Source organism: Mya arenaria, chromosome 10 (genome assembly GCF_026914265.1).
Source record: "Mya arenaria isolate MELC-2E11 chromosome 10, ASM2691426v1".
NCBI lineage: Eukaryota > Metazoa > Mollusca > Bivalvia > Myida > Myidae > Mya > Mya arenaria.
The window spans coordinates 68,260,752-68,283,378 of NC_069131.1; the positions used below are offsets into that span (position 1 = coordinate 68,260,752).

At 33.6% G+C, this 22,627-nt stretch overlaps 1 protein-coding gene across 4 annotated transcripts in view; it reads right to left on the bottom strand.

The window, feature by feature from the left end:
- The window catches only part of LOC128205818 (lysophospholipid acyltransferase 2-like), a 43,993-nt gene extending 22,931 nt beyond the window's left edge, over window positions 1–21,062 (bottom strand). Inside the window, exons 1-11 of one of the 4 annotated variants that reach the window (XM_052907807.1) lie at window positions 20,960–21,053; window positions 20,515–20,550; window positions 14,138–14,200; window positions 11,804–11,949; window positions 9,924–10,001; window positions 7,518–7,616; window positions 6,872–6,982; window positions 3,509–3,650; window positions 3,279–3,323; window positions 1,734–1,824; window positions 148–249 (exon numbers count right to left, since the gene is read on the bottom strand). In XM_052907807.1, the coding sequence (XP_052763767.1) occupies window positions 148–249; window positions 1,734–1,824; window positions 3,279–3,323; window positions 3,509–3,650; window positions 6,872–6,982; window positions 7,518–7,616; window positions 9,924–10,001; window positions 11,804–11,949; window positions 14,138–14,158 (835 nt within the window). In that variant the 5' untranslated portion in view covers window positions 14,159–14,200; window positions 20,515–20,550; window positions 20,960–21,053. The other 3 variants (XM_052907808.1, XM_052907806.1, XM_052907809.1) reach the window with 3 other exon arrangements.
- Between the last annotated feature and the right edge of the window lie 1,565 nt (window positions 21,063–22,627).

Genomic DNA, 22,627 nt, shown 5'->3' on the forward strand with positions numbered 1-22,627 from the left:
TCATGCGACCAATCAAGCGGCTTGATTTCACCTAATCAATTATTCATGAGTACGAGATTTTTGAAGCTGACTTGCCCAAGGTATCATATAAGTCCTGATACGCTGGGGTGCCGAGGATGTAAACACCAAGTTCCAAGAAAAACTTACCTAGTGTAAAAGCCACATAATACTTGGCTCGACAACACAGCATTGAGATCAACATGTACCACACTCTGTATAGAAACACATGACTTCTGATAAACTCTAAATCTGAAAACACACATAAATAAGTTCATCATAAGACTAAGGCAAATATATCTATACTGATACATATCAATCATAGATTCGTTTGCAGGGACATGGTTGACCTGGAAGATGACGGGCTGAACCATTTTTGCGTTGGATTTGGAGGGTCAAAGTAGTCTTCTGCAGCAGCAAAACTGGTGGTGGTGTTAGTAGTTTATACTCCGGGTCCCAGCGTGAGCACATTAAAGGGTCCCAGAGTGACAGTTCAACCACCGCACACCTTTCCTGGGCAGACTATCTGGTGGTTTACCAGTACTAGGTGCCTTCACCTCTGCAAGGAACTGATAACTTCTGTACATGCCAGGGGCAGTGGTACAGTGTGAATGGTCATAGAAAGGATTTCATAACCAATCACAACAGAAGTGACCTGGTCCGCCCGGGAATCGAACCCGGGTTGTCCGATTCACAGTCCAACGCTTTGTTTTTGCAATATTAATGTTGACTGTTCTGCAATGCCATGACAATGTAAATCTCTTCGATATATAATGCAGATTTTTTTTCTATTTTTATAAATATGCAACAAAATGAAAAAAGGAACGATGGCAACAAGAGCACTGATAAGCAAATGCCAATTCTCATCTGTTGTGATATTTTTTCAGTTCCAGAATGGGCATAACTCAACAAATAGCCAGAGTTATGGGTCTTGCTTTACATATGCTTATTGTCAGTAGCAACATATGTACCAAGTTTCATTCGAAGATTTTTACAGTTTTTGAGTAATGGCCAAGAGTAAAGGTTTTGTACACCGATGCCGACAACATCAACAAGACAAGGATCTTTAAGAATCAGATGGGCTAAAAATCTTTTTTAGATTTCATAAATAATAATTTATCTTTAAATTTAGATTTCATAAATAATAATGTATCTTTAATTCTAGATTGCATAAATAATATGTATTTTTAATTCTAGATTGTATCTTTAATTCTAGATTGCATAAATAATATGTATCTTTAATTCTAGATTGCATAAATAATATGTATTTTTAATTCTAGATTGTATCTTTAATTCTAGATTGCATAAATAATATGTATCTTTAATTCTAGATTGCATAAATAATAATGTATCTTTAATTCTAGATTGCATATATAATATGTATTTTTAATTCTAGATTGTATCTTTAATTCTAAATTTCATAAATAATTATTTATCTTTAATTCTAGATTTCATAAATAATAATATATCTTTAATTCTAGATTTCATAAATAATAATATATCTTTAATTCTAAATTTCATAAATAATAATATATCTTTAATTCTAGATTGCATAAATAATAATGTATCTTTAATTCTAGATTTCATAAATAATAATGTATCTTTAATTCTAGATTGCATAAATAATAATGTATCTTTAATTCTAGATTTCATAAATAATAATATATCTTTAATTCTAAATTTCATAAATAATTATTTATCTTTAATTCTAGATTGCATAAATATAAATGATGTACCTGCATTAAGCATTTCAGGGTAGACAGGTTTGAAGGTGAAATGGAACCCCAACCAGAACAGAGCGATACACAACTTGTACACAACTACATTCTGAAGAATATTCACAGAAAGATATTTATGTTAGAATTATACATCAGGAAGATTTCATGCACTATATACATCAAGTGATTCTGTGATTTTTACCAGGCAAGGAAATCAATGTGTTCTCAGGTCAAATCAGAATAATATTTTAATTGATAATGAAATGTAATTAGTATGGTGTTTTAAAAGCGCAGTCAAAAAATATATAAACTAGCATGATTATTTAAAAACCAATACAAATGTGACATTTAACTGCATGTTCATATCTAGAGCAATAATAGTAATAGTTCTGAATATATAATGACTTGTATAGGAGGGTGCTGCCCCCTGTCTTCTACTGTAACACCCATCTGCCCTAACGAAGACCCATATTCACTTATGCCTCGAGTCTGATTTTCAGACTCAGAAAACTGAACTCTTAAATGTTTCAAAATATGTTTAATATAACTAATTTTGATTCAAGATATGTGCCTGATTGTAGAACAGATTATTTGTAACACATTTGTCATTTGTTACCATCTTTGCGTCTATATAATAGCATTTGTACAACAATTCTTTTTTTTAACGTTTCTAAGTCTGAGTCAAACGTTTCTGAGTCCGAGTCAAACGTTTCTGAGTCCGAGTCAAACGTTTCTGAGTCCGAGTCAAACATTTCTGAGTCCGAGTCAAACGTTTCTGAGTCCAAGTTAAACGTTTCTGAGTCCGAGTCAAACTGAAGGGCTGAATCTCTCAAAAATCTTAATCATAACAATCTTATTTATCTTATTTCCTTTAGCTAATCTTAAATTATACTTTTCAAAACAAAAAATAGATAATCATGATAACTTTATTAAGAAATAACTTTAATATTCTCAAAACGCTTTAAAGAAGAAAATAACACAAATTATACCCAAAGCGAAAATAGTGTGCTTGGCTAATGAGCCGTATAAGTGTCTAAGATCGTTGAAACTGGGGACAGAATGTGTATGCTTCTGCTTCAGATATTAGATTACATAAGATACTGAAATATTTCTTTTGACTTGATTAAAACTTATGTGATTATAAAATAAAATACATACACAATTTACATATTTGGCTGTGGAAACCCAGTAATAAAGTAACTCCAATTAAACACAATTCCTGATATTTCTGCAAAAAATTCATAATGTTCTAAATGCTATTCAGCACAATACAATGAGCCCTTTCACCCTTGGCACCCTATCCCTCTTCTGCAGCACCCTAGCCCTCTTCTGCAGCACCCTAGCCCTCTTCTGCAGCACCCTATACCTCTTCTGCAGCACACTGTCCTTTTTAAAGCCAGTGGCTAAAACCCTATAAGGTTATCATTCAAATTGCTTTCAAGTGCAAATGACTTGTGTGGAAAAACAGAGAGAAAAGATTGACTATAATATATAACAAACACAAATAAAATTGCTATTAGTAGAATTGTTCTATTGGGAGTTATGGTGTAAAGGGTTACTTACAAACGGAGACAGTTTTCTGTTGGACTGGTACACATTATTATTTTCCTGCAAATATATGGTGAATATGTTCATATCCTTAATGGAATATAAATTATGAACAACAATAAGTTTTTGCATGATGATGACAACAACAATGCCTACGATGAAACTAAGTCTTTAACTATACTACGGTACACCAATTTTTGTGTGTGAAAAAACATGACAAGCTAAAAATGGCAGCTAAGTCCTACCAATCCATTCTTCCCCTTCTTTGGTGAGATATCTGCCCCCTCCACAAACGAGATATAGTCCTTGTAGAAACACAACGGTCCCACCACAACGCCTTGGAAGTAAAACATGTAACTATAGTACTCCAGCAGGCTGGGCTGACGACTGGAAACAAGAAAGATAACTTTAGGTATTTGAACCACAAATAAGCTATTGTCTGCCCGAGGATCCCATTCAATTCACAAAACCATTATGTTAAATGTTGATGCCTTGTGACCCCATACAGTAAGGGTATCATTTGAAAGGGTTTTGTTTGCTGATATAAACTACCATATATATAAAGTTTAGATGAAGTCATTGCTGTTTGTGATTTTGTTCTTTACAAGATGGTTGTTTTTGTAGTCAAAACCAGATGTCTACCCCTCTTCACATTGTCCCTCTATATGAACATTTGTGGCGAGTTATTTAAAAATCCTTTAAGGGGTTCAAGAGATATGGAGTCGACACGAAAAGTAGTCATATGACCTTGGACCTCTAAGTATGACCTTCATCCAAGCTGGTTGTAAAATCTCTCTGCACATTTTTAATATGGTGAACATTTGTGTTAAATTATTTCAAAACCCTTCAAGCATTTCAAGAGATATGGAGCAGACATGAGATAAAGTCATATGACCTTTGACCTATGAGTGTGACCTTGAAAGAAAATGGAGGTAAGTTCATGCCCTCTGCACAGTATGGTGAACATTTTAGGCAAGTTATTTCAAAACCCTTCAAGCATTTCAAGAGATATGGAGCAGACACGAAATAAGGCCATATGACATTTGCCCTCTAAGTGTAACCTTGAAAGATGATGGTGGTAGCATGCCCTCTGTACAGTGTGGTTAACATTTTATCCAAGTTATTTCAAAATCCTTAACCCTCAAAAGAGATATGGAGCAGACACCATTTGTGACAGACGTATGGCTGGACGGACAACTCGAGCATAAAACAATATGCCACCCTATTTATGGAGGAGACATAATGACCTATGTGGCATTCTTTTAAGGATAAAAAAATATTTTAAGTGTTACATATGATACATTGCTTGATGATATCAAAACCCAAAGGGTTTTGTCTTCACGCCAAAAATAGCCGGGAATGGGCTTTACCTAGGGTCCCTGGGGTGTGGGGGCATTTAGCAGGGATTTTAGCGGCAATTCGCTCACGCAGGGTGGGGATTTTAGCCGGACTTTGCTGGACTGAGAGTCAAAGTCCCCGCTATTCCCGACCTGAGGGGGCCGTGGTTACAATTGATTGGTGCATTATACATCCATTATAGATCATCAACTATTGAAAACACAATGCATATAACCATTAAATGTTATTTCACAAATAAAGAAATGAATTACTGGTTGCATCTGGCATTTTCGGATTTCTTAATTACTCTCTGATAAACAAATCAACAAAAAGGTGAACTTTGTTTAGAAGTATGTAAATACTTTACAGCAAATAAACAGAAATATTTGAATGTAAATCAACTTGCTCGAATGTTCCAAACATTACAAATTGTATATATATATATATATATATATGTTTCATAAACCCCATAAACCCTTCTGCAGTCATCTGTCACTGTGGGGCCAAAGAAATAAAAAAAAATTGGTTAGGGTTACATCCTTTTCAAAAACAGGAAGGGTAGGTAGGGTTTTGGGGTTTTTTATTAAATTTTTTGGTAAAACGTTATAGTCACCATTGGAAAATGGTGTTAAAGAAAGCTTCTGTATAAAGCTTTAAATGTATTTAAACTACATATTAAAACACACACTTAAAATAAAAATATATATATATAACAACTCACTATAAAAACAGAAAGGTCAGTGCCTATTACGTAGGTAGGGTCAGGTAACCCGAACCATATGTATTTTTTAGACCTGGTGTCTGTCTGTGGTTAAATTCTTGCCTGTAGAGCATAAGGGCCTTGGTTCGATCCCTGCTGCCGGCGCAATATTTGTTTTAATTTATTTTTATTTTTTTAATTAATATCATTAAACAACATATTATAGCACTGATATGTTTTTTATGGGTTTTTTTTCAAATATATTTTTACATTTGATATGAAAATTGAAGCTTATCTGCTTTTATCTGTTTTTAACTCTTATTAACTCTGAAAGGCCGATGTGAACTGTTTTTTAAATGAGCTTAATTGATAGACAATTACTTCCAAAAGTTCAGCTGTCAATTGAATTTAACCAGTTAAGCTTTTTGTTCAGGCTTTAATACAAATCAATTATTGATTGGTCAATATTTATCCAATAATAACTACTAACCAATTAATTAAATTGTCTTTATTAGTCAACTAGCCGAGAAATACCCTGTGGACAACTTATCAAAGTTATATAAAATTGGCCTCAAGACTTTCCACCTTTAGTTAAATCATAAATGACATTGAGATCATGAATTAACTTCATAACAAACCTTTCATATATATATATATATGTATACTACTAGTGTTATAACTTGACATGACACAATCAATGAATATTATCGAAAATGTGACCTCTATATTGTGACGTTTTTATGCTGAAAACCAACAAATTAGTTTTTATAATAAATAGAATATCTTGAACGGAGTAATTAATTAGGAATTTATCAAACTGCTTGTCACATCTTCAATGTCATGACCATAATAACCTTCCGACCCTCCTTCTTAAAATTACATATTGAAATTTTAAAATTGTATTATGCTTTTTATACACTTGAAAAAATATGAAAATAAAACACTTGGCAGGTAGAATGGCTATTATAATATACTATTTCAAACTTCATCAAGGGGCATAAATTTTACATCCATAACATTTGCGATATAAATAAATATCAGTATCGTCAAAAAATGGTGTATGTCATAATATTTAGGTCAAGGTCTTAAAGGGACTTAACACATCAGATGATGCAATTGCAAGAAAAAAAGTAAATTGTCAAAAACTTACATTAAACTGTGTACAACGCAATGAATCTTACTTACTGATGAATCACATCACTTCCGACACATATATCTTTTTGTAGTTTTTGCACATTTTTCCAAAATTGGAATCTACTGGGGTTATCTACCACATTTATCCCAGTATGTTTAAAATTGGGTCGGTATAGTATCTATACTCATCAACAGTTATGATTTAAACTATGAAACCATCATGCACTATTTGTAAATGAGGAAACACAGATGAGACAGCAACATGATTGTTGCGTTTATTTTGGAATCATGTAAAATAATGTCTCATCCGCCTCCTACTAGCTCCCATTGACAATTCTAGGCTTGTTTGGAGGAAATACTGTATTTGCTAGTTTTTGGACCATCTGGTGTCTGGTCCCTTTAAGAAACAAAGTATTTGCTAAATTCTACTATGTACCTGACAATGTATCGTTTCCGTAAATCTGACATTATGTCTTTGTTTCCATAGCAACCATCGTGTACACTAAAAGCTAGACTGGTTATCTTTTGTGTGACAATCATAACTGGGCTGAAATAAAAATGTGTTAGTTTAAAAAGGAGTTTTGAAAAATACAGGACAGTGTTCTTTCCAACTCAATATACACCCCACCAATTCTTAACAAGTCAACTATAACAGATATGTTTAAATGCTCTCTTTATTCTCTTTAAGTTCTACAAACCTAGGAGCTTAAAGGGGGCTTCGCTTTGTTGGTGGAAATAAACACTACCAGAGTACATAATTATATCTAACATACAAACATCAAGAATATAAAAAAACAACATTAAGCCAAGTGAATCTTTTCCTTAGCATTTAAACTGAGTGAAGGCTCTAAAAAATGCTTACACTGAGTTCAAACATTCAATAAAAACAATGATGCTATTTTACTGTTATATGACTTATTGGCCAGCATTTGGTTGACAGTGCACCAGCTGTCACCATTACTAAAACAAGTACCCTAATGTACCACAAAAAGGTTACACAGCAACTTTTTTTTTTTAGTGCGAATGGTTTGAAAAAATGACATGGGCTTAGGTGATCATTAGGACAAATACGGTAATCTTACCCAGAGACATCAATACTGTACAGGACATCCTCAGGTATCATGTACGCTCGATATAGATGTAACGTCACAAGGTAACCCATGGCTAGGACAAACACCCCTCTGAAATAAAGATTATTAGAGAATGCAGGGGCATATCCTAGCAACAATAGTGAGGGTTCAGGGATAATTTTTTTAATCATTTTGACATTTGTTATGCATCCCTGTCTCAAGTCTGCCAAGAACAGAAATACTATGATGTCCATTTAGGTGAACAAGGGCTGATCAAGGGTTTGGTTAGGGATGCTGAGGATTCCACTTTCAACTTGTGACCTGTCATACCATCAATATTTCAATATTCATTTGTAAATGAAAAGCAATTAGTCATTTTATAATTAAACAAGCAATGCGACGAAACCAGGTTTTTAATGATTGACAGAAGAACTTCAGCCTGTATCTGTTTTTTCTATATTTAGTAACAGTGACCTTGACCCTAGAGACCCCAAATGCAATCCATTAAAAGGTATCCATAAACTTTTCCTTTATACCAAGTTGGGTCAGGATATGTCAACCCTAACTTATGTTATTCAGTTTCAACCATTTTTCTATTTTTAGTAACAGTGACCTTGTCCTTGAATCTAGGGACCCCAAACGCAATCCCATGAAAGGTATCAATAAACTCTTCCTTTATACCTGGTTTGGTCGAGATATGTGGACCCTGACTAAAGTTATTCAGTTTCAACTATTTTTCTATTTTTAGTAACAGTGACCTTGACCTTGACCCTAGGGACCCCAAACACAATCCCATGAAAATATCCATAAACTTTTCCTATAGACCAAGTTTGGTCAAGATATGTCAACCCTAACAAAAGATATTCAGTTTCAACCATTTTTCTATTTTTAGTAACAGTGACCTTGACCCTAGGGCCCCCAAACACAATCCCATGAAAGGTACCCATAAACTCTTTCTATAGACCGAACAACGACGTTCGTCATTCTAATAACCAGGTTTCACTATGTGAAAACCTGGTTAATAAAACAAAGTGATACTGCTTGAACAACTAGTACTTACTTAGCAGCTGTGAGCATGAATAAATGTTATATATTTCCCCTTTGACTTCATAATTCCTTTTTAAACCACATGGGGGATGCAATACTGGGTTTATAAGCCATAATACAGCCAATAGGCATTGGAAGACCTTAAAAGCTCTTAATGCCCCAAACTCTTCTATAACACGATGCAATGTTTTTATGTATCTAGTGCTAAAAAGATGTCAATTTATAAGAGCCAGTTACTTAGTCTGAGTTGCTGATTTTCTTTTAATTGGATTTTAAAAAGAAAATAGGAAATTTATAAACACATTCCTACAAGATGTTTGTTGGTCCATGTCAAGAGCAGGTTTGTGTATTATGGAAGGGTAAAACATTCTTGGTAGCCTCCTATCATGTATAAAGTTACACCAAACAGGTTTTATCCTCACTAACTATGGATTTCCAATAAGATTAAAGCTGAGATCATATCAAAGCTGCTGTGAAATGGAGATTTCTAATATGCAAATACACTGTTACTGTATGTCTACTACATGGGGAAATATTGATATGGTCATCCGGTTACACAGGAAATTGTCCCAGATGGTTCGCAAGTCTAAGATTCTCAGTCTTCAAGTTGATAATGGCTCAAATCAGTCACATGGCTGGCAGAATTGAGTCACAGATGGCATTTTTTATATATAAATAATTACATTATATGTTAAAAATATCTCCAAGAAAGTTTTTTCATGTCTTGCCCAATAAACATGAAATTTAAAAGTCATTAAACAAAACTAATGGGTACTTATTTCCATTTGCTTTAGATTTTTGCAAGCACAATTATTTTTTGGCAAAAACTGTCTTGTAACTGTCTTGGGGGCCTTCTTTTAATATATATACCGTAAATGACTGGTTATAAGACGATAGGGGGTATTAGACGCAGGAAAAATATTCTGTGAAAAGTCGGAGAAAAAACTTTTAATCTATGCTTTTGGAAATACGTCAAAAACGTCTGTCAATTTCGGCCACCATGTTTGTTGACAGTGACGAAAAATATTTTTTTCGTGAAAATGGCGATGGTTATACTTAAAACCATACAATGATAATGCAAAATGTGTTTCATTTTAATTAGAATTAGTAGTAGTAGTTGTATCCCCCAATGATTAACACCATCCCTGATTGATAGTGCCACCTATGTTAATTAAGGCTTACACATTTATTATGGCTCTTATTGGCAAATGTGAGATTAAGATCTCGTAGTAAGCTAGATTAACCCCCCACCCCCCCCTCAATTCAACTTTTCCAAAAAAACATCAAGACAAAAATCCTGACCAATTGTTAGATGCAATGGTCTTAAATTGTTGACAAATTACATTTTTGTTTACTTTCAGGATTACTTACATATGCATGCAGGAGCTTGGTAGAATCAGCATAGCAATGTAACAAAGGGTTGTCTGGGCGTACATGTGACAAAACTGCCTGAAATATACAGTGAACATGTGACAGAACTGCCTGAAATATACAGTGATCATGTGACAGAACTGCCTGAAATATACAGTGATGGTGTGACAGAACTGCCTGAAATATACAGTGAACATGTGACAGAACTGCCTGAAATATACAGTGACCATGTGACAAAACTGCCTGAATTATTCAGTGATCATGTGACAGAACTGCCTGAAATATACAGTGATAGTGTGACAGAGCTGCCTGAAGTATACAGTTATCTTGTGACAGAACTGCCTGAATTATTCAGTGATCATGTGACAGAACTGCCTGAAATATACAGTGATAGTGTGACAGAACTGCCTGAAATATATAGCGATCGTGTGACAGAACTGCCTGAATTAATCAGTGATCATGTGACAGAACTGCCTGAAATATACAGTGATAGTGTGACAGAACTGCCTGAAGTATACAGTGATCATTTGACAGAACTGCCTGAAATATTCAGTGATCATGTGACTGCAATGCCTGAATTATTCAGTGATCATGTGACAGAACTGCCTGAAATATACAGTGATAGTGTGATAGAGCTGCCTGAAGTATACAGTGATCGTGTGACAGAACTGCCTGAAATATACAGTGACCATGTGACAGCAATGCCTGAAGTATTCAGTGATCATGTGACAGAACTGCCTGAAATATACAGTGATAGTGTGACAGAACTGCCTGAAATATACTTTTATCATGTGACAGACTTGCCTGAAATATAAAGCGATCATGCACCAGAAATGCTTGAAATATACATTGATCATGCAACAATTATTGCTTTAAATTTAAAGTGATAATGTGACAGAGCTAACTGTAATACAACAAGAACTGCTTGAAATGTATAGTGTTCATATATATATATATATATATATATATATATATATATATATATATATATATATATATATATATATATATATATATATATATATATATATATGAATTGTAAGAAAACTGCCTGAAATAAAAAGAAAACATATTTATCAACTGCCTGGTTAAGAGCAATGTTAGTATTAAGAATGCCTCAGCTGTTTGTTACAAAGTGTTTTCATGAGTACTTATGCTTGATTCTAGATGTTCTTGAAGGATGTCAAGTGTTTTGAGGCTAAAATGATGATTCATTGATGTACATGTGATTTACAGGATACATGATGTGTATCATTCTATCATTGAATCCCAATTTGTATTGCACATTGAATTACTATTTTTTTGTGTAAATACTGCTTATAAATCTAAAACAATAATATAAAGCTTGTTATGATACCACCTATAACTAAGGGGTTGCAATATTAACAATATTTAGTATCTTTCATGACTGTTTCTGATGCAGATGTAACAATCTGACCCAAGGGCATATACGAACGAAAGACTGTAACAAGGTTTGCTAATATACCAGCTAGGCAGCGAGCATGCCCAAGTTTTTTTTTACAGACTTTAACTTTCATTTTTTTTAAATTGACATTAAAAAGACAGTTGTTGCATATTTCACACAAAAGGAATGCGTGTTGTTTACTTACATAATGACATGCAATGGCAGTAAATAACATCTAACAGTTTCAAATAACATCACATTTTTTCAGAGTTATGTATTTCTTTAATTTCATTTTTAGCACAGGTCACATGACAAGAACCACATGTACAATATGCAAAAAAACATGGATAGTTTGAGATCTCAGCGCAAAACAAACGAAACACATTCTATTGATTCTATTGAGTAAGGTCTGACTCAGTGTTGCAACAAGCCATTGATTTTCTACATGTATTATAACTAAAGCATTGATTCTTACCATCCGAAACTGAGCGTCCCAATCAGAATACCGATAACAAGGGCCACTATGTGTCGAACCCGCGTGCCGACCCTCTCCACTGGTAGGTACATGTAGTACAGTCCAGCACATAACAAACACAGACCTTCGCCCAGGAAAAACACCAGCTGTAGGTTGTAAGAATTTTTTATGTCATTTTAAATTTTAACAGACAATTGGACGATTGTTCAGAACTTTGGTGAAGTTAAAAACATTGTTTATGGCATCATTGTTAACTTTTAAAGATAAAATACTTTGTTTTAATCTCGTATTTTAATCAAACATGCATAGCTAAAAAAGTTTTCTCAATTGACATATTACATGTACAGTCGAAACCCGTTGACTTGAAATCCAAGGGATCGGTAAAAAACTCTTCGAGACTTGCCAATATCGAGCAAAACGAACAAAGGGTAAAAAGATCAGTCCTTTACATCAAGTTTAAGTCAACGAGAAAATCGAGCCATTAGCGCTATCCAGCCAATGGATTTCGACTGTATTGCAGATCACAAGTATGTCCATGTCCATGAATCTAACACAAACATAAAGACTTCAAAAACAAGTTAACAACGATGATGCTGACAATGTTGTTTAACCTTCAACAATGCTCTGAACATTTGACCAAAGGATGTGTTGTTTTGCCAAGATTTCTGAATACTACAAAATATACAATTAAATATTGAACCAATTTGATACTGCAAAGAACGTCTATTGATTTTTCATCTGTTTCACAATGCTAATGGAACACTTCTTCAACACTTATTTCAAATGGCTATCAAAATAGTTATTTCTTAACAAAGAACGCAGATTATCAATACTTATAAACCAACATAAAAGTTGAAATCTTGGAAGAACAGTTTGGATATAAATTATGAATAACTCTAATGAATATTATAATCTGAATGTCTTATATTTTACAATTAACATCAATTTTAAGATTTTGTTCACACTTTTTTGTACACTAAATAACAACATATCAGAAGAAATCTTAAAATGGAATATTCATCTATATATACATAATTCCAGTGGATTTTCAGTTCAATAAATGTGGAAAACCTTAATATACATTTATTTATTCATACATATAATGTAAGTATATAGAATTGTGAAGCATTTTGGTTACATTAGTTTGTAAGTTTTATTCAACGAAGCCATGGGAAAAAATATCTTTAGGTTCTCATATGGACGTTCCCAGAATATGATGGATTTCTTTTTTCTGTTTAACCAAAATAACATGAGTCTAAAATGTTTAGATTTCATCTATTTTACCTTTGGACCAAAGCTGAACATTTTGTCCAACAAAAGCATCAGGCTGTTGACGAGAATGGCTGGGGATGCAAATTTTAAAAATATTTTTTCTCTGACCATGGCCTTATAGTTATTCAATAAAGCAACCAATCACCAACAACCAGGTTAAGGGTAAACATGAAATATACATTTCTTGTTAAAAACATTAGTGACTACTCTTCAATCTTGAGTACATGTGAAACCCTTCACCATAAGGCCAATACTAAAAATTGCTTGTTGCTGTAACTTGACCACCATCCCTCAATATACTCCAGTGCTCCAGGCTAGGCCTAAATAACAGGGGGGAGTACCCTGCTGCCCTTTTCTGGCACCCTGCTGCCTTTTTACCACGCCTCGTTCATGAATATGAACTATATTTGATATTTGACATATTGTCAAGTCACCTTTCAGAAAAAAGTATAAAAACAATAAATATACATAATTTTGACACTAAGGAAGTTAAGCCAAAGATAACATTTAAAGTGTCGTCAACAAACTATTAGTTTTGAAAGTAGTTAAAACACATATACAATAACAATTGAACATTGGCCCTTGCAATTAAGTGACCCATTTAAAGGCTCATTCGATGCGCATTAAAAGTGCTCTTTCTGACGTAGCCTTGCTGGAGCACTGTATAATTCCAATTAAATTTGTTTAAATTACCCTTTGAGAAGACAAAAATATTTCTTCATAATATAAAAAAGTTGATCTCATGTTTCAAGTACAAAGTATGGTGACTGTTTACTGCCATTTCCTATTTTTTTGACGAAAGAGCAAAACAGTGATAACCTGCCACTGGGTGTGGCGAATATGATCAATAATTATAGAATACTTTTACGTCACACCACTTAGCAGGAGTCAGCCACCACAGCTAATAGTGATTATTTCATCTTAAATTTATTTGCAACCTTTTAAACTGAGATAAGTAATGGTCAAGCTATTGCAGACAAACAAATTTCATGGACGGCCATTCAATATATTTCTTTTTGGATGTTTCTTCATGAATATGTGTTGGTGAATACCCCTACTTACAAAACATATAGACTTCTCCATAAGCGATGATTGATGAAGGTTTCATGAAGCTACAGAGCCAAGCTAAAATAATACATCAACCGTTGAAAAGACCCACAGCAGTTAGCAAAGATTTGCTCCTTTGTTACCTCAAACTTTTAATATAATTCATGTAACAAATTGCTAGTTCACGCCCTCAAAAAAAGCATGCACTTTATGTCACCAGGTATTGAATATATAGCTAAATATATATATACTGTCTTGCTATTGAGCTAGCTTTTAAGACATGCAATAGAGTCGCTGTCTGCAGAGCAAGAATCAGGGGTTTGATCCCAACCAGATGCAAAAATTAAAATAAAACTAAATCTGTCAACAATTCACTTCCATTGCAATGATTACATATATCTAGATATGAAAAGATTACTTGAAATGACATGATGAAGATTATAATCATGAAATCATATCTATAAGTTTATAAAACAAACAAACAAGTGTGTGATGGTGACATCATCTTGATAGGAACAATGAGTCAACAGCAGTTGGATGATTATTTTATCTCTGTTTGGGAATGTGAAGACATCTAAGATATGAGTTTATTATGTCTCGGATGAAACCGGAGCTGACGGACTTTTTGAGAGGTTCAAATAGAACATTCCCCCACTGAGAAGTAAGAAATGAGAAGAAAAAAATTCAAAGGTTGAGAGGATGCAACTATTTCCATGCAGCCACTCCCATCCCTTGATGACATCCTGCAAGAAACGATGAGTCAATGATCAGTTGTTCATCATTGATTGTTGAATATTGTCAGCATATTGTAATTGAAGCTTTTCAGTCAAAAGTTTTCGCTTCATCGTGAAGACCCAGGCCTTTTCTAGGCATCTAAGATATCAGTTATGATGAGAATGATGATTTAATATCAATGACGCATTTTGCATGGATGTTCCAATTTTGAAAAATAATATCCATTCCAAAATCAAAAGTTTATAAGCATTAGTTCTACCTATTTGTGGGCATTATTTGTCACTCCCAGGGCTAGGAAACAGCCAGACAGTTAAATATAACTGCAGAGTCAGTTCCCTGTGTTAATGTTACAAAATGCCCATACTCAAGGACCTTTCTTTGAGAGGGTATCAGAGAGCACTTTACCTGGGCAAAGCTTGAACTAAGGACTTTTCGGTTCTGAGGCAGACATTTATTGTAACCACTTGACCACTCCCACTTTCTCATTCATAAGGGTTCTATGGGAAATAAATAAGGACCCCCCCCCCCCCAGTAACTCAGGTGATTCATATATATGTTTAACTGTTTTGAATAACCTGGGCAGATCGAAAGCTGAAACCTTGTACAATTATATTAAGTAATTAATGAGGTGAAATCTGGATGTTTGATTGGACATCTGAAACAAACCTCAGGTAAAATGAGGACACGAACCTCAACTCAAGGATTTTTGGGTGTGAGGAGGAAATGGGCTCCAACCCATGGCCTTTGGGGTGAAAGAAAGACACAAGCTCCATACCACGACCATTTTGGTGGGACTAACACAGGCTCCAACTGGTTCTAAACAATTAAGCACGGAAACATAATGAAAGTTTTCTCTTTAGACGGAACTGCAGGTTATAATCTAAAAGCATATAAATCGGACCTTTTCAAAAAATATGCTTGTGAGTTTGAAATTATATTAATTGAAACAAATAATACGGTAAAGCAAACTGATGAAAGAATTTAATGCTTATACCAGAAAGTGTTTACTTTTAATTGTCAAAACTTATCAATCAGGTAATTGATAAACTTAGGTAATGTTATCTTAATAAAGGTAAATGCATTGTAATCAATTGTAATCGTTCGATCCCTCTATTATATATAGTAACAGTGTGAAAGTAAACAAATCTTTATCAAATTGTTTATTAGAGATAAAGTGTACCTTGGGCATCAAAGTGCTCTGTGTAACACCAAACTTTTCCCTACGCAACATGATGAATACTAAATGCAAAATTAACAAAAGCACCAGCTGTCATAAAATATGCCCGCCCTTGCAGTACACCAAATTTGGTGACAAGTGGTTGCATGTGGAGCCAAATTTACAAAACCGACACAGTTTTTGCCTATACAAGGGTCATATCTCCGGAGGCGACATGGCAGATTATCAAACTTGACCAAGATATTCAAACCATACACTTCTGACCAAATTTGGTGATAATTGTAAAAAGATTTCTAAAATAATTGATTAAATAAGACAAATTTTAGGTTATTTCTATCATAAAAGGGCAATTACTCTCCAGTGACTAGAGCAAAATGGCTAGTTTTCGACCTTGTCCAGGATATTATGAACAAAATAATACACATTCTGACCAAGTTTGGTGATGATTGGACAGAGGCTTCTAAAGATATTGAGTGCACAACATTTTGGACGAAACCGCCATTAAACTTTAGTATGTCCTGTATTTTTAAAACGGAGGTATAAAAAGTTTCAAAAAGATATTTGATAAAAAAGTAAATGCTATTCCTATTTTGTGTAATTAAAACTTGAAAAGATGTACAATTTTATTTAAGGTCCATTAGCTGCAGTTTTTCTTTAATTTTAAATAGAAGATTTGGAAAAACATATCAATGAGTGATAAGTTAGAACATAAAATAATTTCATAAATATAATGGTTCAAGGAAAATGAGAAAATATAATGCTGGCAGAAGGATCTGATTGTGAGTTAAGTCTTGGTCTGCAGTCAGGAACCATACCGATTGAATTAATTGGAGACAGATTCTATGCAAGGATTTTATTACACATAAAAACTCTATTAATTAAAATGGTGGAATTGTTCAACACCACAGCAAAAGTTGTCAATATTTTTCAAATAAATAAACAAACCACTCGGCAAAACTGAAGCTTTAATGGAATTTAAATATTCAATTTTCATTTTGATTATTAATATTAAAGAAACTGATCTGGTAAAGATAGTTTTGCATACTGAAAGGATATTATAATACATTATATAATTTTGTCATACAAAACTCAATACTGCAGTGTGAAAATTTAATGCCCTACTTTCGTTAAATCAAATTTTATAACTTTGACAATGTATGGTCTTGCAAGTACTGTACCAGTATGCTAGACGAGTTCATCCGTCAACATTTTGACAACTGCAGTTAAATCGTTAAGCAATCAGGCCACCAGTGTATCCTCGGCCATTAAATTATTAAAGGATAAAACAGATGACTTTCAATTTTTTTTAAACTTTTAAGGACCTTTAAAATTTAAATGTTAAAGTTCATCAAAAATGACCTGTTTTTCATGAAATTTAATAAAATACAGGCTATTTAAGTAATAATAAAATCCAATGCATTATTCAATATCTTTCTTCTTTAAACATACACTATAATGTAGAAGTCAGTTTACATGTAAGCTGGATATTTCTAAGCACTATTTTAGTATTCTTATTAAGGATGAGAGCTGTAGAAAACTTTGTATTATTTATAGGTCTCCGCCTCTCACCTAAGAGATTGTGGGACAGCTTACAAGGGTGTTTTTCTCATACAATTATTTCCTCAAGTACCGTACTCCTTTCTATTCAGGAAACAAACAAGAGAGTGTTCATATTAGCTCCCAGTTATTTTTACAGTCATCAAGAATAAATAAGTATTTTTATTAGATTTAAAGCACAGTCTAGAAAATTATTACTTCACAGTCATACAATGAAAAAAAGATAATAAATAAATAGATAAAATTTGGTGAACAAAAATGATTTTAGCGATGATAAATAAGGCATTATATATTTCCCAGACAACAACTATGGCCTGGATGGAAAACATACAATCGAGTAATTAACAGGGCTTCTAAAAACCGACAATTTGTCGGTTTGGACCGATTTTGACTTTGCCAGACATATTTCAGTTGCAACAGAAAATGGTTATAGCAAAATCAGCCTGAAAAATGTTAATTTCTTTTCAATTTCGTTAAAAAACTGCTATGTCAGTAAAAAAACACCTTAAAGGGTAATACACGAACAGTGTTTGTCATACCACATCCTTAACTACCAGGGGACATGCTTGAGGGTGATAACGTCTGGGACTTTACTGTTTTATTACATCAAAGAGATCTTTGTCAGATTCGCCCTTTTTCTCATACATGTATGTGTCTTAATCTGGGAAGTTGTATTCAACTTGAAAGTTGATTTTGGCCTTCCTGATCAAAATCAGTTACTCTCATTATATCATTTAATAAACTGCATTTTAATGATGCACTTTATTGTTTTATGACATCATTTTCAATATTCCCAAAGGATACTTGTTATCATGTGACATCAGCAGAGAAGAATCATGGCTGTATTATGTAAATGACTATTGTAGATTTATCATTTATGATATATAATATTTAGCTATTATTATATCCTGGGGGCCATCCTACACACATTAACATTCAATAAAAATCGTTAGATAGTGAATTGCTGTTAATTATAGTATTGGAGTGTCAAAAAAAGAAAAATTCACAAATTTAAATTATATTAAAACCTAGTTCATATAATTTCAAACCAAATTATTTTCTGAAAGGTATTACAAAATTGTAACAACAAAGAATAAAAGAATTGAATAGATCTTACACTACGTTTGTTGATATGATGGCCATGATAGCATTAACTGGGTTGCAGTGTCCCCTCCAAGAACTCCCCTTTGAAGAAAATTGGTCTAATGTTTTAGATTTAAGGTCGTAGGAGGGTGGTGCACCTTGCTTTTTTTGGTAGCATCTCTCTTCCCTCATGGAGAATTAAAGTATGTGAACCCTGAATTGAATGCTTTAAAAAATCAAATGTTTCCTTTGTTTAATTTGTTTTTAAAGCTTATTATATGATCACAAATGCATAAAAAAATAAAACTACTTCAATTAAACACCATTTTAACATTTGTTGTGAAAATTGTAAAAGTTCTTCACAGCCTCAATACAATATGGTTTTTCTACCCTCTATGAGCACCCTGTCCCTTTTCTGCAGCACCCTGTCCCTTTTCTGCAGTACCCTGCCCTTTATAAAACCTGGCTAAACCATATGATATCTAAGAAAAAGTAAACAATACAACAGCATAACTATAACAAAAAAATGGTTTGTTTTAAATCAATGCAAAGGTATATCTGAATTAGGATATGTTTGGTGTCTTGGTCAAGCCACTGCATATTTTAATGGACGGCCCAATCAATCCACATTAGCAACTGTTAATGATCATTCTTGGTTAATCTAAAGCTGACGTTTGTTTACTTTGCCTTCAGAATTGATATGCAAAACATTGATATATGCAAAACATCTATGTTTTTGTATTGGTAAGTAGCTATACATCCTTTAAATAAAACAAAAATGAACAACTTCATGTATTTATATCAAGCAATTAACAAAGCTTAATCATATTAATAAAATCAGTCCACTTCAAATCAAACTTGTAAATACATTTACAGCACTACCACATAATATTGTTGTTTTTTTTCTTTACGATCCTGGTCCCAATTTCTCGAAACTTCTTAAGCTTAACAGGCTTAAGTCGCTTATTTCAATTAGCCAAAACACGTACTGAAAATGGATTTTAATAAATGAAAAATGGTTTATTCTGATAATCATACAGATTATTCTTACATAATTTCTAAGAAATCTTAAAGAATTAAATATAACACATTTAATAGAACAACAAAAATAGTGAGATTAGCTTAATCCTGTTATAAGGGACTTAAGAAGTTTCGAGAAATTGGGGCCAGACTGAGGGTCAAATATGTCTTTTCCCTTGAAAAGAAGGCTAGAGCCTGTTTCCCTCTCTCATACAAATGATGGACAAAAAGTTGTAGTATCTAGGTGAGATAATGATGAGTTAAAGCTTAATCAGTCATAGAAGTTAGAATTTCAGATGAAATATCCCAAATGCACTTTTGCTTAGCATTAAAATAATCAGCACGGCCTGCTACAATGTATATACCAACCAGAATTTGAGCAAGCTTGAAGCAAAGATAGCATTCTAAGATACAGTGGCAGATCGAGGAATTCATAACTGGGGGGCACAAAAGTCAAACCCCCTCAAACTTATATATCACTGAGGAATTAAAAAACAACAACATTTAATATTGTTGAAGCATTCCAACCCTTTATTCAAGAATACTTGTTAAAATGGGTACATCCTTTAAGAAAACAACTATGTTTATATACATAGTTTATACATATGTATACATTGTACATTTATCAGTGTTTTAATTGTTAAAGTGTCAATTTTAGTTTTAAATTATGTGTTTTAGGGTTCACTTGCCAACCAACTGGGGTGGTCACAGGCCTTTGTGCCCCCACTAGATCTGCCACTGCGATAACAATGCAAGGAGTATTAATTGCAGGCTTATGCTAACTTAGACCACTGCTTTGAGATGAAAATAGAACACTTGCAGCTCGGTCAAAGTCCATTGAATTGTCAATAAATTTCTGAAAGATAAGTCAGTTAGCAAGAGATAAAAAAGAACCACATGATAAAAACCTGCCCATTATTTCTGAAAATACAAAATTTATAACATGTATACAATTATTTTTTTTAAAACAAGAAATTCAAAAATCGAATAAAACCCTTTTAAAACTGGTCTATAAACCAATGAATTGAGTTAAATACCTGATTAAACTGCCCCTTTACATATACTACATGCAAAAAAACATGAAAACAACCTTATGAAAGCAACTCCGATTCAAGTCATTGATAATGATATTCAAGAACAAATTAAAATCCAATCAGAACTACAGAAGCATCATATTTATGAATTTCATCAGATGAGCGGATGCAAAGCTAAATTGACTTGTGCTGAGCATTGAAAATATATAAGAGATAATAATGCATTAATACCATGTCAGTTGGGACTCCCATCTTGGTTGCCAAGGGGTCCAAAACGTTTTCTTGAGGAACTTCTGCCATTCTGCATCCCAATGTTATGAGTTGTAGTGTCAAAGGTCAGGGTTCATGGCAATTGACCTCCCATCAAAACTCTACCCTAATGTAATGACTTTGATATTGGTTATAACGTTCAATTTAAAACGGCAAGTACATGTCCAATATTAGCTCTTACTGATTTATTAACCTGTAATCGACCATATTATCGACTATAACTATTATTATCTTTAATATATTCATAATTAATTTCGTAAACCTGAGTCCGGGAGGGCATATATATAAAAATATACATGTGTGTCAGTGTGTTAAAGAGCGGAGGAGGGACGGTGGCTTGGAGGCGGCTGATGACCACGCCTAATTAACCATTATGGATCCTGAACGGTTATCAATTATACACCCCAACTAGACTCTCCGTTTTATGTTGCAGAAATTTTATTCTAATGTTAATAAAGGCATGACACCCTTGTCTGCCATCACGACTTAAAGTATACTTAAACGTCATAATTAAAAGTGACATGAAGAAGAAGAATCCAGTTCCATCTAGATAATTTTATCAGCATATCTGGAATAGCTACCTTTATTAAAAAAGATATTTCAAATCATTTCTCAATAATACCTACAGCTTGTGAGTTTATACAATGGTTTAAGCTTTCGAAATCCGTTAACACATCTAATGAAGATGTTATATTTGGTGCAGTGTATATTCGGTACAAGGGCGAATTCGCAACGTCATTGCTAAATTCACGTTTTTTAAGGACAGGGAACTTGTACGTCGCGAGTGGAAGCAGTTGGCTGGCTCCGGTTGCCAAATGTATGAACAGTTTCCGCCGGAAGTGATGGACAAACGACGACGTTTAGTGCCCAAGATGAAGGACGCCAGGAAGGAGGGTAAGCGTGCGTGGATCATCTTTGACACCCTGTACGTGGACGGCAAGCCGGTGCGGACGTAGGGACACGACGGGGGTGAACTGTCAGTTCTCTCGTGGAACGTCCACGGTCTCACTAGGGACAAGAAGGAGAGTAGCGACTTTGTAAATATCTTAGATAAATATGACATTTGTTTTTTGTATGAATCATGGTGTGATTCTTCTAGCAATATTGAATTAAAGGGGTATAAATCGCATAATTTTTATCGTAAATTTCAGCATAGGAACGCTAAAAGAAATAGTGGAGGTATTGTTTTGTATTATAAAGATTGTTTAATCGAGGGAATTGAAATTATTAGAAACCACTTTGACACAATTATATGGCTTAAGTTTGACCACAATTTTTTTAACACATTTGAGGATATATATTTATGTGGTGCATATATTTGGGGCGAAGATTCACCTATATATAACACTGTTAATGTTGATTTGTTTGATATTTTAGAACATGATTTGTCTTTATATGACAGTCTTGGTAGTGTATATGTATGTGGTGATTTTAATAGTAGAACGAGTAATAAAAAGGACTATGTAATACATGATAAATATAATTGTAATATTGACAGCCCTGATTATGACTTTGACTGTATCCCCGATAGGGCCTCTATCGACAAATCAAGTAATAGCCATGGGATAACATTATTAGATATATGTAAAGGGTCAAGTATTCGTATTGTTAATGGTCGTATTGGTAACA